Raw genomic sequence first — 15,955 nt, 5'->3', positions numbered from 1 at the left:
GTTGCTGGAAAATAGGATTATGACTCCCCCCTTGAAAGGTCTCGAGGGTGTTTTTGGTTCACCTTGGATATTAACACAACCTTGTTAGCCATATTTGAAATCGGAGTCAAATTATGAATGTTACATATCTTAGGCTGTATTTCTTTTCCATGATAGTGGTAGGCCACTTGACTATTGACATTTTGCTCAACCAAACCCTAGAAACACTGTGCAGACACAAATTATGAACGTCCACTGAGCAAAAAGAAACCTCCCTTGGTTGCCATGGTAACAAAGGCCATACTGTACATTGGCTATGCTGCACTAGAGAGGGTGTGGGTTAAGTAGTCGTTTGCATTCAAACAAATTGAGAGTTAAGAAGTGGGGTATAAACGTAAAAAAAACTGGTTATAAACTGTCAGAAAATTATAATTTATAATTAAAGCTTTTTCTAATGTATATTACAGCTATTTCTATATTACAGGTGCTTTAATTGATTAATTGAATGATGGCTAATTGATTATCAAATCAATTGATAATTTTTGATGAACGATCCCTCTCTCTCTCTCTCTCCATATAATGCACAGCCGCAAATTATCCTTCATTTCTTGGCATAAGCAAAGTCATGATGATGCTCATCCTATTAGTCTTTCTTTTGTCTTAGTGGAGATCGTTGGCTGATTGCTCATTTCCCCGTGTGGGAAATGTGGTGCCCCCTTCCCATTCTGTGCCCTTATGGCCTATGATGACGTGGGTTGTGTGCCTTGATGCGTACTTTTCTATGCGCCAACATTGGTATTGTGTGGGAATTTTAGCAAGCTTCCTTTCACAGCTTTATTGTGAAATGAAACGACATGCTTCAGCGTGTTTCGTGCCACTTCCTGTGCAGACATTTAGACTACCTGGTGCTGTTTGTGTATATCCAGTACGTGCTTGTGTGTGTGTGTGTGTGTGTGTGTGTGTGTTTGTGTGTGAGGTAGACCGATACTGTGTCCCTTACAATTTACCTGAACCCTCTGAAACACGGAAAAATATATTCTATAATATCTGATATTATGGCCTCCACCACACCCCCCATTTAAAACAGTTCCGATGTGTCTTAGCATCCTTGCTGAAATCATCTCTCATGCAAATGAGCCACTGCTCACCTTGCCCTACTCTACAGTATGGCCATCGTTACCATGGCAACATTGCAACAAGGCGAGCGGCTACTGTTGTCGTCATTCAAATTGTCAATGAAACGTGAGTATGTAATAATAACTGGATTGCATTTTCACTTGTGGAGGCAGCACTTCATCGCCTATCAGCTCATGAGTTTGTTATTCCACTCACGTTTGAAGAAAGAGGTCAACTTCAAATAGAGAGTTTTGTGATTTTTGAATGACTATTATATAATACGTTTGGGTTATTAACATTTTTTTTTTTTTTACTCATATGACAAACCCACACTTGCCTTATTGCACTCATGCATATTATGGTCTGTCATTCCCCAGCCAGTCGGATAAGAGTGCGACTGACTCAACACTCAGACGCTGCATTATTTCCTGTCATTGTCTCTCTTCCAAGCAGTTATCGTGCACAATGATGATGAATTTTCCTGTGAACTCGTATTTGTGTTTCTATTTCCACCCATCAGTGACGTTAATCCCATTTATTTTGGGTATTTGTATTGTGGACGGAGGGTTAAGTATAGCTTTTCGTGACGTAATGGAGTTGTTTTTAATGTACTGTATTCCAAGCATTTTGGCTATAGCCACTATATTTAACTGAAGTCAGTGTGACATCAGGTGCAGAAACACGCAATCAATTCACATATGATCAAGTCATATTTTTGTCTTTAGACTTGGTGATGCAGCATGTGGTTCATTGTCTAACATTCTACAGTATGCTGTGTTACAAGTAAATAATTGGATGTTGGTGGGCACGTTGAATGACTGATGATTTTGTTTCTATTGGGATTTTGCTATGTTCATGGCATACAGTGTATAATGAGAGTATTCGAGTTTTAACAAAACACAAAGCGACTTTGTATGAGAAAATGTTTTCTTTTAGAATTGGAACTTTATTTTGGAAATATTGTGACTTTTTCCATCTCAAACTGTTGTTCTTTTTATGACTTTTTTTATTCTTTTTTTTTAATCTGGATGTTTCATCGTCATTTGTGACTTTTTTTGTGGTGGGATTCTGATTTTGTTTTACAGCTATGTTTTGGTATTTATACATTTACTTAATTATTCTGCCTTTGTATTTGTCATATAAAAACTAAAGTTATAAAATTGTGACTTTATTCTCATGACAGTAAAACCTTTCTTGTAATATGATTACACCATTCGCCAATATCTCAACTACTATTACAACGTGGGCGGCCCGGTAGTCCAGTGGTTAGCACGTCGGCTTCACAGTGCAGAGGTACCGGGTTCGATTCCAGCTCCGGCCTCCCTGTGTGGAGTTTGCATGTTCTCCCCGGGGCCTGCGTGGGTTTTCTCCGGGTGCTCCGGTTTCCTCCCACATTCCAAAAACATGCATGGCAGGCTGATTGGATGCTCTAAATTGTCCCTAGGTGTGAGTGTGGGCGTGGATGGTTGTTCGTCTCTGTGTACCCTGCGATTGGCTGGCAACTGATTCAGGGTGTCCCCCGCCTACTGCCCGAAGACGGCTGGGATAGGCTCCAGCACCCCCCGCGACCCTAGTGAGGATCAAGCGGTTCGGAAAATGGATGGATGGATGGATATTACAACGTTGTACTTACACTGATGAGATTCTATGGCTTTATTCGCGATAATACCACAATATTTTGAAATGTCATGCATTGGTTGTGCTTCAGGAGAGAAATGTTAATTTTCCAAATTTCCTTTTGCGTTGACTTTATTTTTTTTGTGCAAACAACTTATTTTGCGCCATACCGTGTCCATATATGACATCACAAACACTCAAAGGATGCCCGGTGGAATACAACCATACTTTTGTGCGTTTATAACAAACGTTGAAAGGAATACGTTGGGGGCAGCTTGTTGGCTCGGCCTGTATTTTAACTTCCACGGGTTAGTAAAGACCTGACTTGACTGTCACTCCCGATAACAAGTGTGTGTCCGTCATGTGTGAGTAATAAAAGCCAGCAGCGCGTTTATTTCCTCAACCTGACCTCCTTTCCGAGAGCAGGCCTAACTGGATTAAAACGCCCACCGCAGTGAAGGTCTGTTTTTAACGCACGCCAAGTTAAGTGTGTGCGTGTGTGTGTGTCGTTATGTGATTGACAGCTACAGCTTGACTAATTGCGTGTGTGTGTGTGTGTGTGTTGTCACAGGAAGTCAACATGGCCTGTGATGTCACCTGCTCCTTGCTGCCCTTTTTGGCTTATCTTTTTCTTGGCTTTATCTTTTTTTTTTTTTTCTTCCGCTCTCCAGTCTGCCATCCCTTCCTCAACCCCCACCTACCCCCTCCCCACGCCTCACAGACCTCCACCCCCACCCTTCGGGCGCCCACAGGAGATGATAAGGTGATGTCATACCTCCGCTTCCTGGGGATATGAGTAACTGTACACTGTTGGCCTCAGCCATCTCGGCCATGGCAGGCCGTGCGTGTGCGTTGCGATTGTGTTGCGCTTGTCTGAAGATGAAAAAGATGAGTGAAAAAATACAAAAGCACATTCTTTTTCAATTACTCTTAAGTTGGCTAAAAAGTTCGGTGCTTAATGAAAAAAAACAAAGCGAACAAATCTCTACATTTGCTTTGTTTATTTTGGTCAAGAAATACATTGAAATAATAAATGGGGAAGTTCAAAGAAATTATTGAAATCAATGAGATATTTTTCAAATTGTATTCATTTTATTTGTATTTTCCTTTTTTTGCTTATTTCTTTTTTGTTTTACTAGCCTATGATATACTGATTTAAAAAATGAATTGTCAGTTACTTAAATATTATTACAATTTAATTTATTGTATGATAATTTTTGTTGTTGTCATTATATATATTTTTAACGTCATTTCCATTTGTTTTGCATATCGGTCTCATTTATTTCTTTTGATTTATTAAAAAAAATAATCCAATCATTATTTTTAACAATAATGTAAATGCTGCTTTGCTTCTCGATGCTGTTATTATTGTACTAGATCTCAAACGGTACATTGAAGTATTTAAATCGTTTTTGTATTTTATTATGTTTATTCATACTTGATATTCACATTCCAAAAATTTGTGAAAAAACAAAACAAAACAATGAAATGTTCCCGGGAAACTTAAAGAGAATAAATAGCTCCCAAAAAATATAGAAGGATGAACATGTGTAAACAATAAGAAAATAAGTCAAAGTACTACAAAGTAAATAAGCACAATTTAACCACTTGTATTTGTCTATTGCAGCTTTCCAAACTGCATTCAGTGACTGTAAACAGATAAACACACAAACAAGCGTCCGCTGTTTGTCTTCCCAGAAGGGAACAGCACACACACTTGTCCTGTGGGCTCCACCTCACCACCATCTGCAACCACACTGCCACTCTTTTCTTAGGTCTTGGCACGCAAATCGTTCATGCTCCAAAATAAAGCGCACAGCGGACCACGAGGCACATTTCTTTCTTTTTTTTTTTTTGGTAAAACCCCATGTTTCTTTCAAATGCGGACCACTGCTTCAATGACAGCAAACACAGTTTACAAGACCGGCACATAAAAAGCCGCTTATCATCAGTGTTGATGGGGTTGAATTGTCTGAAATCATCCCAAAACTTTTTTTCGAGTAAATTATAACCTTTTTTGAAATTGAAAATGTATGTTTGTAAGATGACATATTTGTTTTGTAAAAACAAAAAGAATAATGTAAAAGAAAAAAAAGATTACTACAATTATTGACTTTTTTCAAAATTTCTGTAAAATTAAAAATTAACTCGTGCGTAATTACCAGTAATATTTAAGGGTGGCCTGGTGGTCAACGGGTTACTACATCTGCCTTACAGTGCACAGGTGTAGAGTTTGATCCCGGCTCTGGCCTTCCTGTGTGGAGTTTGCATGTTCTTCCCGTGCCTGCGTGGGTTTTCTCCGGGTATTCCGGTTTCCTCCCACATTCCAAAAACATGCATGGCAGTTTCACAGAACACTCTAAATTGTCCCTAAAGGTGATTGTGAGCGCGAATGGTTGTTCGTCTCCGTGTGCCCTGCGGTTTTTGTAAATTAAAAACTTTTATTTTACAACTTGATTGTTGTCAAAATATTTACAGCAAAAAATTTAGCATTTTCTTTTCATTAAAAAAAAAAATTATGTATTCTTGCAAAATGACAGCCTAATTATTAGTATCATTAACTCAGATAAAATTCACATTATTGTTGTTACATAACAAATGTATTCTGATAAAACTGCAGATGAATCAAATATTAGTACTAAATAATAAATTTGGCTCCAGCTGACTTTGGGCACTAGGGAGCGTAATCCTGGACTGGGCGGTCGGCATTCACTCGCAGGGCAAACAGGCAAGCATCTATTCACACTGAAGCTGGATGCTGCTGTTTTTCTTAGCAACAGACTTCAAATACTAACCACTGGTCCACTGTGCCGCCTCACATTTTCATCCCGCTCCTTCCTTGCGATTGAGTGCGTGTGCCTCCCACTGCCATGTAACAGTACAGATGTGCTACTTTATTTGTGCGGGCAGTTCGCGGTGTTCATTTTTAGTTAAATTATACATCCTGAATTTATGGGAAGGGAGAACGGGCTAGAGTCTGAAAATAACTGAACCCTTCCAAAAAAAAAAACAAAAAAAACAGTGGGGGGTGGGGTGGGGGGGCCAATTTCGTTGGACCCCGCTTGAGCCCCGAGTCCCCCGGCGGCAGCACCAAGCCATAAAATAACATTGAGAGTGTGCCCCGAGCGTTTCCAAAGGAAACGAGAGCGAAAAGCCCGCTGGAGCTGCAGCAGCACTTTGAAGCGCCACCGTCATGCGGAGCTGTCCCCCTCCGACAAGAATAGAGCGGCGTTCAGCATGGATGCTCCACTTGAAAGAAGCGAGCAGCAGTTGTTTTAAACGCGTCTGTTCGGATCGGCCCGGCCTGAGCCGCCCGACTTGCTTCGTGGAAGTTCAAAACAACCAGACGTATGATATAACTCAGTGTTTTTTGGTCTTCCGTCGGGATTTATTTTTTTCCTCATTGGTCTCCAGGGGTCAGCTTTGGTTCTGATCGTGCGCCTTGCTAGGTGCTGCTGTTTGAGTTAGCAACGGGGCTCAAATGAGTTCAGATGCTAATGGCCGCGTAGCATAATATAATTTTTTTTTTTTTTAATACTGCGCAGGAAAGTCAGTCACGACCTGCTAGACTTGAATTCACAGATTGTTTATTTGCCGCTGGTGTTTTTCTTGGCAAAAGATTTTCAACTGGCTCAATTGTTAACTCTGCGAACATTGTGGTTCGTTCTTTTGTTTTCTGATTGCAAGAAAAGGAAGTCGTTCATTTGTTAAAGTGCTGCTGTTTTGTTTTTGTTTTTTGGGTGAGCAGCACGGTTCAAATGCAAATTCCACAGATTGTACGATTATTTTTGATACTGCATAAGGGTTATAACATCCCCTACCTGCACTCCTCTCACTTGACGTCATCTTACATCATGTTTATCTTATTTGAAGTTTCCGTTAGCAACAGGGTTCAAATCAGTTCAAAATAACTGTGTAGTGTAATCTCACGATTTATACCGAGTAGCCAACTCGTCGACAACACGTGGCGTGTCACCACTCCCCAATACGAGAGACGGCTTGTGTGCCTCGTTCGGTGCTGCCGTTTTGCTTAGCATCCGAGTTTAAACAGGCTCAGTTGTCAACACTTGACCGTCTGCGTGTGAACCACAGCATTCATATATTTTAAAAAAAGGGAGTGGTCCATTTGGAGAGAGATGTTTATTAGGGTGGGGGGGGGCACTATTTGAGGAAATGTACTGTTGGCGCCCCTTGTATCACTTCCTCAGTCGCCTCCTCACCTCCAGACAATGGAGCACTTCAAAAGGTTTGCATTAGACATTCCTCTCGACAATTATAGCTGCTTCTCGAGTCAACACACACACACACACACACACACATGAGGATGTGGCCTGAAAAGAGCCAGGAAGTAAAGCGGGGACAAGTTATAAAAAAAGGTGGGAGCAGTGACATGGCCAGAGCCACATTCAAACCGTCGTGGCCAATCCGGGGACCTGTGGAATGAGAGCTATTTGCCTGAAATAGCCCTCTGAAGTGATCTATGTTTCCTTTTGCTTTTCATGTTGTCAATGACAGGAAAAGGGGAAGAGGAAGAGATAAGAGGTTCAACTCAGACGTTTCTTTCCCAGAAAGGAGGCGCAGGGGGGTGGGGGGGGGGTCGTCCTGGCTTTGCTTACGCACACGTGGGCCAAAATAGGACTTGTTCCATGGAAAGAGAATTTGTCCTTTTTGCATCACATCCTCTCGAAAAGTGGGCTCATCACGGGCTCGATTGTGTTTTACAAAATGACCGTTCTGTCTTTTTGCACATGACATGACGTCCACGTCGATGCAAAAACCCCCAAACCCTTTTTGCATACTTGAACATTCTCTGCTCTATGTACAGTCTGGTAAGTAACTGAAGTAGCTGCTCAAAATAGACCCCTCTACTCTTCGAGCATGTGTGATTTACCCCCTGCTCCTCACTGAAGACAAATAATGGTAACGTTGTCGTTATTTACCGTCAAGTTAAACATTTACAGTTGTGTTCAGAAGTTTACATAGGCTAACCTGGGGTATGTAAACTTCTGAGCACAACTGCACTATACTGTATGTATATACAGTATATATATATACAGTATATATATACTGTATATACAGTGTATATATATAAAAAAATCGAATCTGCTTGTTCTCACATATATACATGCACAGACATACTGTAGATTTACAAACAATATCACAAGGCACATAGAAATTCAATCCAGCTCGTATAAACCAATCATCCCCAGGATGTTAAAGGACCAGAAAGAGGAATTTCAGAGATATTTTTGACCAGGATATTTTTCCCACAATGTGTCACAGAAATAGTCATCCGCAATTTTCCCAGAAGAAGTCTACTTTCCACGAATGGACAGACATTTTGTTCTCCGTTCAGTTAGCCTACATGCTAATCTCTTTGTGGTCATACCAAGCTGGTTTCCAAGTTCATTTATCCTATAAAAGTTGGAAGCATCTTTTTTTTTTTTTTTTAATCTGGCAGCTGACGTAATCGGTTACATTATTGATTTCAAGGTTTGACCAAAATGGCGTTCCTATTCTCAGCATTTCCGAAGCGCTCGCAAAGCTGTTCTTGATCGTTAAGGGAACACAAAGGAAGTTTAAATCTCGCGTTGTTTTTGGCCCCTTTGGCTTTATTTTGCTTGGAGGTGCCAAGCCTCAGCTCAAATGCTTTGCGCCGGCCTTTTTATGTGACTGCAGCATCACAGCAGCGGGCTCAACTCATGCCCTGCACGGGAAGTCGACTCGAAGATATGTCTCAGTGGGTTTATAAACTCCCACAATGCTTTGCTCAGAAGACTTCAGAAGTCATTAGAAGGCGACACTTGTTGATTGTGTGAATAATTTGCTGTCAAATCAAGAACCTTAAAATTCAGAATTCTACTGGTACTTTGTCTTCTTCTCTGCTGCCCTCACGTTTTTTTGTTTTTTGCTTGAGGATCAGCTGTCACATATGCACCCTCTGTTTCCGCTTGTGCATGCACATTTGTGTTTGTGTGCCCGTGCGTGTGTGTGCCTGCAAAGAACAGAGTGACCTTTTTAATTCCCATCACAAATCAGATCATTTTGCGTCTGCAATGTGATTCAGTGGTAAATTCTCTGATTAACTCGAACACAACATTGCTTTGTGTAATGATTGGCCTTAATAATGGGCTTCAATGGACCTCGATGATCTTTGCCAAGGTTGTTCATGATTATATTTTTAATATCCCTCCATTTTGTATAATATCCATCCATTATTAGGATCTTTTGGAACCTATCCCAGATGACTTTTGGTGAGAGGCAGGGTACACCCTGGACTGGTTGCCAGCCAGTTGCATCAAGACAATATAGTGTGACAATGAAGTATAACAATTGCGGTTGACAGAGTTGAATTTCCACATTTTAGTAATACGTTGATTTGAAGGAGGTAATGTTTTTTTGAGGATGTTTCGATATGAAAAGGGAGATACAGAGACTTGTGCACAGAAAATATATGATCTATATTAAAAAAAAAAAACGAACAGGAAAGGGAAAAGAGGCGACGAAATGCAAAAGGGAGCAAAGCAAAAAGACAGACGGACGTTGGAGGAGATACAGGCAGGAAGGACGAAGAAGAAAGAAAGATGGAAATAAGGAGAGAGAAAGAGGAGTAACAGATGAGAGAATGGCTCTGTGCGCACGCACGTGCGTGTGCGTGTATGTTTGTGTGGTGGAGGATCTTGGCCGCTGTCGGGCTTCGGGACTCCCAGAGGAAGCCGGCCCTTGTTCAGTTTACAGTATATAATTCCCTTCCTGCTCCGCACAGACCCACAGGCCAACGGCCAACCAACACTCCATGTGTGTATTCGTGGTTTTGTGTGTGTGTGTGGGAGAGAGAGAGAGAGAGAGAGAGAGAATATGTGTGTGTATGCAGTCTTGTATTCTGTGTTTGTGAGACAAAACCTTGACATCAACCATATTTTTTCCCCCTTTGTCGGGGCATTTTGGTCAGTTCACGCAAGTGCTATGATGTTTGTGCGTGTATGCGCGTGCATGTGTGAGTTTCTTCTCAGGGAGAGGTCACAGGTTGCATAACTTGGATGGGCCTATTTTAGATTCGGTTTAAACTTATGATGCTTGATAAGACGTTTGTAAATGGCGTTTTAATATGCTCATCATTTGTCATGTAAATATTTAGATATTTGTAACTCACATCTACGACACAGTAAATATATATATATATATATAATTTCAAACTAAAACAGTCATTTCAATTGGAACTACTTCATAAAAGAAATTATTGACATTTATGGCAACAATGTTAATGAACAAAACAAAGCCAGTAAGTTGTTTGCTCGAAAATAATTTGGTGAGTTGCTTTTATTTCAAGTTGGGCGGCCAGCCCAAGGGACAATTAGTCCTGTAAACTTTTTTTTGTTGTTGTTGTTGAAAATGTGGGGAAGCCAATTTTCACATGAACAGAAACTTGAAATAATTTGTCGAATTGTCTATCTTAAAATTGTATCCATTTTTATGCCTTGAAAATTTGATCTCACTCAACGCCCCCCCCCCCCGCCACCCCCACCCCACAAAGTGTAGTGAAAAGCTCACAAACATACTACAAAACAGCTTTTCCTCAGCACAGAGACATTTGAGACAAGGTTTAAGTGCGCCTTGTTTGCGTTCAGCTGTTACAGATTAAATACACATTATGTGGAAAAAAAGGACCGATTCTTCTCGATCCGGGGTGAACTGAGGTCGCTGTCGTCTGAGCTGTTGTCATTTGCGCTGAATTTACATTCGCCTACATTTCATCATCAGAACCAGACTTGTTTTTGTCCGGATGTAACTCATTTTAGCTGCATTAAGAACATAAAAAAAGTTAGATATTCAAAATTCATATTGGCTTTAATGCATCCATTATTTACACGAATTATGATTGCGTTACCACAACAAACTGCAAGCTTTAAACAGAGCTCGAGCCGAGTGAACGACACAAAAATTCTGTTTATCTTAGTTGATATTTAGACGATGCTGCCCTCTTGTGGCCATATATAAATTGCAAGGGAGAGAAACTTGTCCTGACATGTCGAGACTTTTTAGCAGGGGTCACCTGCCTTTTTTTTTTAATTGAACATTAACAATAGAATACATAAGAGTGTAATGTATTTATTTCAGTAAACAACAGCACAAAATACAAGATGAAAGATGATCACATTAACAATGTGTGAGTATAAATCATTTTCAGAAACGATATCCAGGGACAGTAAAACTTTATTAAAAATTTTAAAAATAATAATGTTCCATAAATAATAATAAAACAACATGACTCATTCAAACAATAATGTTACTTTTTATAGTGTCAGTAAATGTCACATTTGGGGGGGGGGGGGCTGCTATTGCGCTCCAGCTTTTATATTTTATGATTTATAAAAAAATTTTGCACGGCTCCATCTCAGACTTACCAAAAATAAAATACATCATATATATATAAAACTGTAGCATATAATATCATGAAAAGTATCATACAAATATCATTCAAGAGCGAAGGTATGTGAAAAAAGTGTCAAACCTGTAAATATTTGGTGATCAATAAGACATTTGTATCAGTCGATACTGTACTGTATTGTAAAAAAAAACCCTCAATATGCTGACATTGTCTATGAGAAGCTATATCATAAATATCATGATGTTAATGCAATTACAATCGCATACCCTAATGCAAATTTGAGTTGAAGGAACTTCATAAGTAGTTAGCAAAGAAAAGTAGCTTGAAAGTTTTGCATATTTTGAAGGCAGAGTGCTTTAGTGTTAGCTTTTTTACCCACTTTTCTGACCAAAGTCAGCACAAGACCTATTAATGGATATCTCAAAGAGACAATGCTGAGTGATTATGATGTGGTGTGGCATGTGTTGAATAATTATTCCTCCGCAATGCGTGACTCAGGGTTATCTGTGGAGTTGTCATTATGTGTATGATGTGCTGTGTTGGTCATCGCGTATTTATTTATTTTTCTCTCATCATGTGTGCAGTGCCTCACATTCCAAAAATAAAATCTGTTATGAGTCCACTTGGATTACTCGGTGTGCTAATGGTACAAACAAAAGTCTGTCTGATCCTTCGGTTCGGTTTCACCGGCGGCATAATGCCCGTCCGCCGACCTCGGCAGGAAGAAGACGGCCTTCTGACTCAGGTCCGCCTTGGGGCCCAGTTTGGGTTTTCCGTTCTTCTTGAGCGCCACGAACCACTGGTACTTCCGTGACCGATATGTGTTGTAGTGGTTCTCCTCATATTTCTCCGAGAAGTAACACTCATCATTGAGCGTCAACTGCAACAAATAGGGAGGATACCGCTTATCCATCGCGATGCATCACTAAATTTCCTCGTAAACTTGTTTTATGTGACACGTGTGTCATAACTTGCCTCTAACCGTGAATTTCATGAAAAGCTTCCCAAAATAGCTTCATAGCACTTTGAAACAGTAATGCATGCCTTCGTCACATCTCAGCTGGATTACTGTAATGCACTTTACTCTGGAGTCAGACAATCCTCCATTAAGGGTTTCCAGTTGGTCCACATTGCTGCTGCCTGCCCCTTGACTGGTACTCATAAGAGGGAGCACATAACTCCTACTCTGGCATCCCTTCACTGTCTCTCTATACATTTTCGAGTTCTTTTTAGGATCCTATTCTTTGTTTTCAAATCTTTAAATGGCCTCGCCCCTCCTTACCTCTCTGAGCTGCTAAAAAAGTAATTAGATTCATACTTACTGTTCCATAGAGGCGCCCTTTCTTGTTCATGGCTAGGTACTTCTTGGTATTCTCACCCATCAGCACAACCTCACCCACATTTGTAGCCCGCAGCCTCAGGATGTCTGCATCACATAGGACATGTCGCACATTGTGTTACAGTAAATGGGTTTCATCAAGCAGATCTTAACATAAATCCGCGATATACCTTTACAGTGGTGCTTTGACTTCGTAGCATAATTCATAACGTTGTAACTTAAAACCACTATATTGCAAATCATCTTTCCCTATTGAAATGAATGGGAATTCCATTAATCTGTTCCATCCCCAGAGGAAAAACACCACCCAATTTTTTTTAAATAAGACAAATAGCACTCTACTTCATAAAATCAGACAGTAAAACCATAATTAAAGTGAAGAATTAAACTAAATGCGTCATGATTTCATGAGTCAGTGCCCATTGACACAATGCTGCTCCGCAGACAATAAACGATATTACATTGTTACACTGTCCGTTTCTTGTCTGTACTTTCATACAGTTTGTGTTCGACAATCTGTTGCTCAAGGTGGTATAACTAAAGCAATACCAATGCTAAGCCTTTTTGTGGCATTTTAAATTGTGTTTTAGCCTTAAGCTATTGGACTTTTGTAACCCCAATTGGGCTTGGTTAACTTATTCTTCAATCACAATCCAACGAGATATCGCATCAAGCCACTGGGCCTTTTCTAAAAATCGCTCATGACACCTAGGAATGCTGTTGATCATTTGAAAATGTAAACTCTTGCTGATCTTTATCTCAATTAAGTGTTGGACACTGACAGATATTTATCTATTTCCCACCTTGTGAAACAATTGATAATAAATCAAACATGCACGGTCAGTGTCTTCACATAAATGGATATTATTAAATCATGTAAAGAATAATAGAGGGGAAAAAATTGTAGTTAAGTACTGGTTAAAAATGTACTTACCATATGGGTCATTGTCCAGGAGACCACCAGAGACACTCCCATCTGGCATAATCCTCAGCTGGTAGCCCCCATTGAGACAGTGCAGCCGAGTGAGAGTGCGAGGCTCATGCCGGGACAAGTCACCCTGCGGGTTGCTCGGCAGTGTCATCACATCTCCTTCAGACATCCTCCCGGAGCGTCGAGGCTCATGATGTGAAGCAGACGCACTGCCTTCTCCGCTCATGTCACCTGGAGAATGTTTTACAGAGGGAGAGGAAGTTTGGTCCAAACAACTCCTTTTGAGATAGGAGCACAGGAAATGCTTCACCGAGTCCACGCGTGATCAAACGTGATTTCACAATTACCCAAGTAAACAAACACAAATGGTTCCAGATGGCAGCGATGTAACGTTTGAGTGAGATTAGTAAAAGAGGCAGACAAGACCATTAACGTGAAATAAATGATGTAACAATGCGCAACATCGTTTTTTTTAACTAACAATGGGGAGTTGACTGGAAATTGTTCAACTCCATTCATGTTTAAATGTTATTATGGGAAACCTAAAATAGAGAAGTATCGATACTTTCATATACTCGTACATATTTAAGACATCAAACATTTTTCTCAAGCAAATTCTTGTAAACTTAAGTCTGTATATGGATGGATAAATGGTTGGATGGGATATTCTGTTTTGTCTATCTAACTGGCTGAACAAAATTATTTGCTCAAATGAATAACCCAAATAGCCAGCTAAGATACTGTACTCTAGATAGATAAGCAAATTAGCTAGCTGTGAAAAGTTAGATTCGACTACCTTAGTTATTTGCTTGCTAAAAGAGAGAGGGCCTAAATAATTAGATTTGTTACTGTGGGAAAATAATTTTAGTCATCACATCGGATGTGATTGCGGAATAACGAGTCATCGGCCATAATTCCGATGCAGCAATTTTCCCGGCATGTCATCAGCCATAATTCCGATGCAGCGGCATGTTGAATAGAAGTAGCTCAGGCGCAGAAACAGCAAGTCAGCTGTTGACGTGACAAGTTTGGTATTTACTCAATAACACCGCGAGAAGAAGGGTACTTGGGAATAGTGACAGCATGTGTCAAGAGTTCACATATGGCTCTGTAGGAGGAGTGAATATAAAAGGACTTGGGGGGGGGGGGAAAAACTGTTTTCCCCTCTTCTGTCTTCAGCCTTGTCCAGGCAATAACCTTGTGGGTATTAATTATCTGGCCTCACAATATCTAAGGTAACTGAGATTAAATTTCAGATCAAGAGTTGAATGTTCCCCCTCTGTTGTACTGGCGGATACATATATAGATATATATTTTTACCAGCTTTCCCTAAAAAGGCAAATTGAGTTTTAGGGTCAGATTTGGATTTACATGTTAATTGTTTAAAGTTCATATGGTTAAAATGTTTGATAAGTATTTCTCCAAAATGTCTCTAAGGAAATCGTATTAGTACCCCAAGTCCTTCATTCCCTCTGCCTTTATACTTTTAATTCTTACCTTATTTGCTTTTATGAATGATATTCGACCTTATTCTACTACCAAAGTAACTGAACTAAACATCAGATCAGGACTTAGATGCTCATTGCCATCAATCTCCTGGGTGCAATTTTTATGCAATCCTTTCCATGAACTAGAACCCGATTGATGTTTATACTAAAAAATGGTTTTCAGGATGAGTGAGGTAGCCTTGCCAATGTTCTACCAGGTGCAATTTTCAGCCATTAAGCAAGAACCACATTGATTTTTTTTTATGCTATCCTGTGCAGTGCTTGACTATCATTCACATGAATGCCACTTATATCAAAACATTCTCAACAAATCAAAAATCAAAACAATGAGACTTGCTCACCATGCGAACATCTCCTTACCTGTGAGCAAATGAAGTAATTGTGCAGTGTAGCAATCCTGCCTTTTAAAAACGTTTTTCTTTTCAACACAGCTGCCTCCCCGTCTTACCCTGCAGGCTCATTTTAACAGGCTCATGCCAAGACTAAAATTATCACGGCAGGAAAAAAAAGGGAGAGCGGCATCCTCACATGGTGCAACTCAACTCAAGTGTCCTGTTATTATATATACTGTATTTATATACCTTATTTATTTCAGGCTTTTTAAAATATATTTTTTAGGAATCCATGTATTTGTGTGAAAGTATGCTAAACGTGAGAATATCTACAACGCATACGTACAAACTGGCCCAAATCCTATTCCGTTTCAAAGGTACAACTGAATCAAATTAAAAATAGATGTAGTGCCTCCTTAAGGACAAGAGATGACGCCAGATAGCTGCGAAAAGTGTTCAACTGAGCCTTTGTGAAATCTTCTCATTTATGGTTGTGCTGACGTCACCATGACCCCCTTCAAAACAAGTGAATCCCCCTACTGTAGGCAAAATGGGACTCCACATAGTTAGTAATAATAATAATAATACCCTAAAGTGTGTGACAGCAAGATCATCGCAAACAACTGGAGAGGGAGATTTCTATTTTATGTGTATTTTTTTTCTTATTAAAACACACATATATGGGATTAAACTAAATTGTCACATAATCTCAACGCTTTTAGTGTGAGGACACCGTGGTGCGGT

The 15,955-nt window shown here is 39.9% G+C and overlaps 1 protein-coding gene across 1 annotated transcript; it reads right to left on the bottom strand.

Moving 5' to 3' along the window:
• Nucleotides 1-10,744: 10,744 nt before the first annotated feature.
• On the bottom strand, nucleotides 10,745-15,330 carry LOC147193819 (fibroblast growth factor 1-like). The gene is made up of 4 exons (XM_086130986.1): nucleotides 15,240-15,330; nucleotides 13,375-13,602; nucleotides 12,424-12,527; nucleotides 10,745-11,981 (listed from the first exon to the last, which is right to left on the bottom strand). Exons 2-4 carry the CDS (start codon nucleotides 13,595-13,597, stop codon nucleotides 11,742-11,744), a joined length of 567 nt encoding a protein of 188 aa, XP_085987112.1. The 5' UTR covers nucleotides 13,598-13,602; nucleotides 15,240-15,330; the 3' UTR covers nucleotides 10,745-11,741.
• Between the last annotated feature and the right edge of the window lie 625 nt (nucleotides 15,331-15,955).

The sequence above is a fragment of the Hippocampus guttulatus genome, chromosome 15 (genome assembly GCF_054856545.1).
Source record: "Hippocampus guttulatus isolate MCC_2025c chromosome 15, RoL_Hgut_1.0, whole genome shotgun sequence".
NCBI classification, from domain to species: Eukaryota; Metazoa; Chordata; class Actinopteri; order Syngnathiformes; family Syngnathidae; genus Hippocampus; species Hippocampus guttulatus.
This window is presented reverse-complemented; position numbering and strand designations above follow the sequence as displayed.

Excerpts from the sequence above, each read along its gene's own strand:
- LOC147193819 (XM_086130986.1), bottom strand. The coding sequence starts at position 13,597 with ATGAGCGGAGAAGGCAGTGCGTCTGCTTCACATCATGAGCCTCGACGC. Across the intron at positions 12,528-13,374 it reads CCTGGACAATGACCCATATG|ACATCCTGAGGCTGCGGGCT; the intron begins GTAAGTACATTT and ends TATGTGATGCAG. Across the intron at positions 11,982-12,423 it reads AAGGGCGCCTCTATGGAACA|TTGACGCTCAATGATGAGTG; the intron begins GTAAGTATGAAT and ends TATTTGTTGCAG.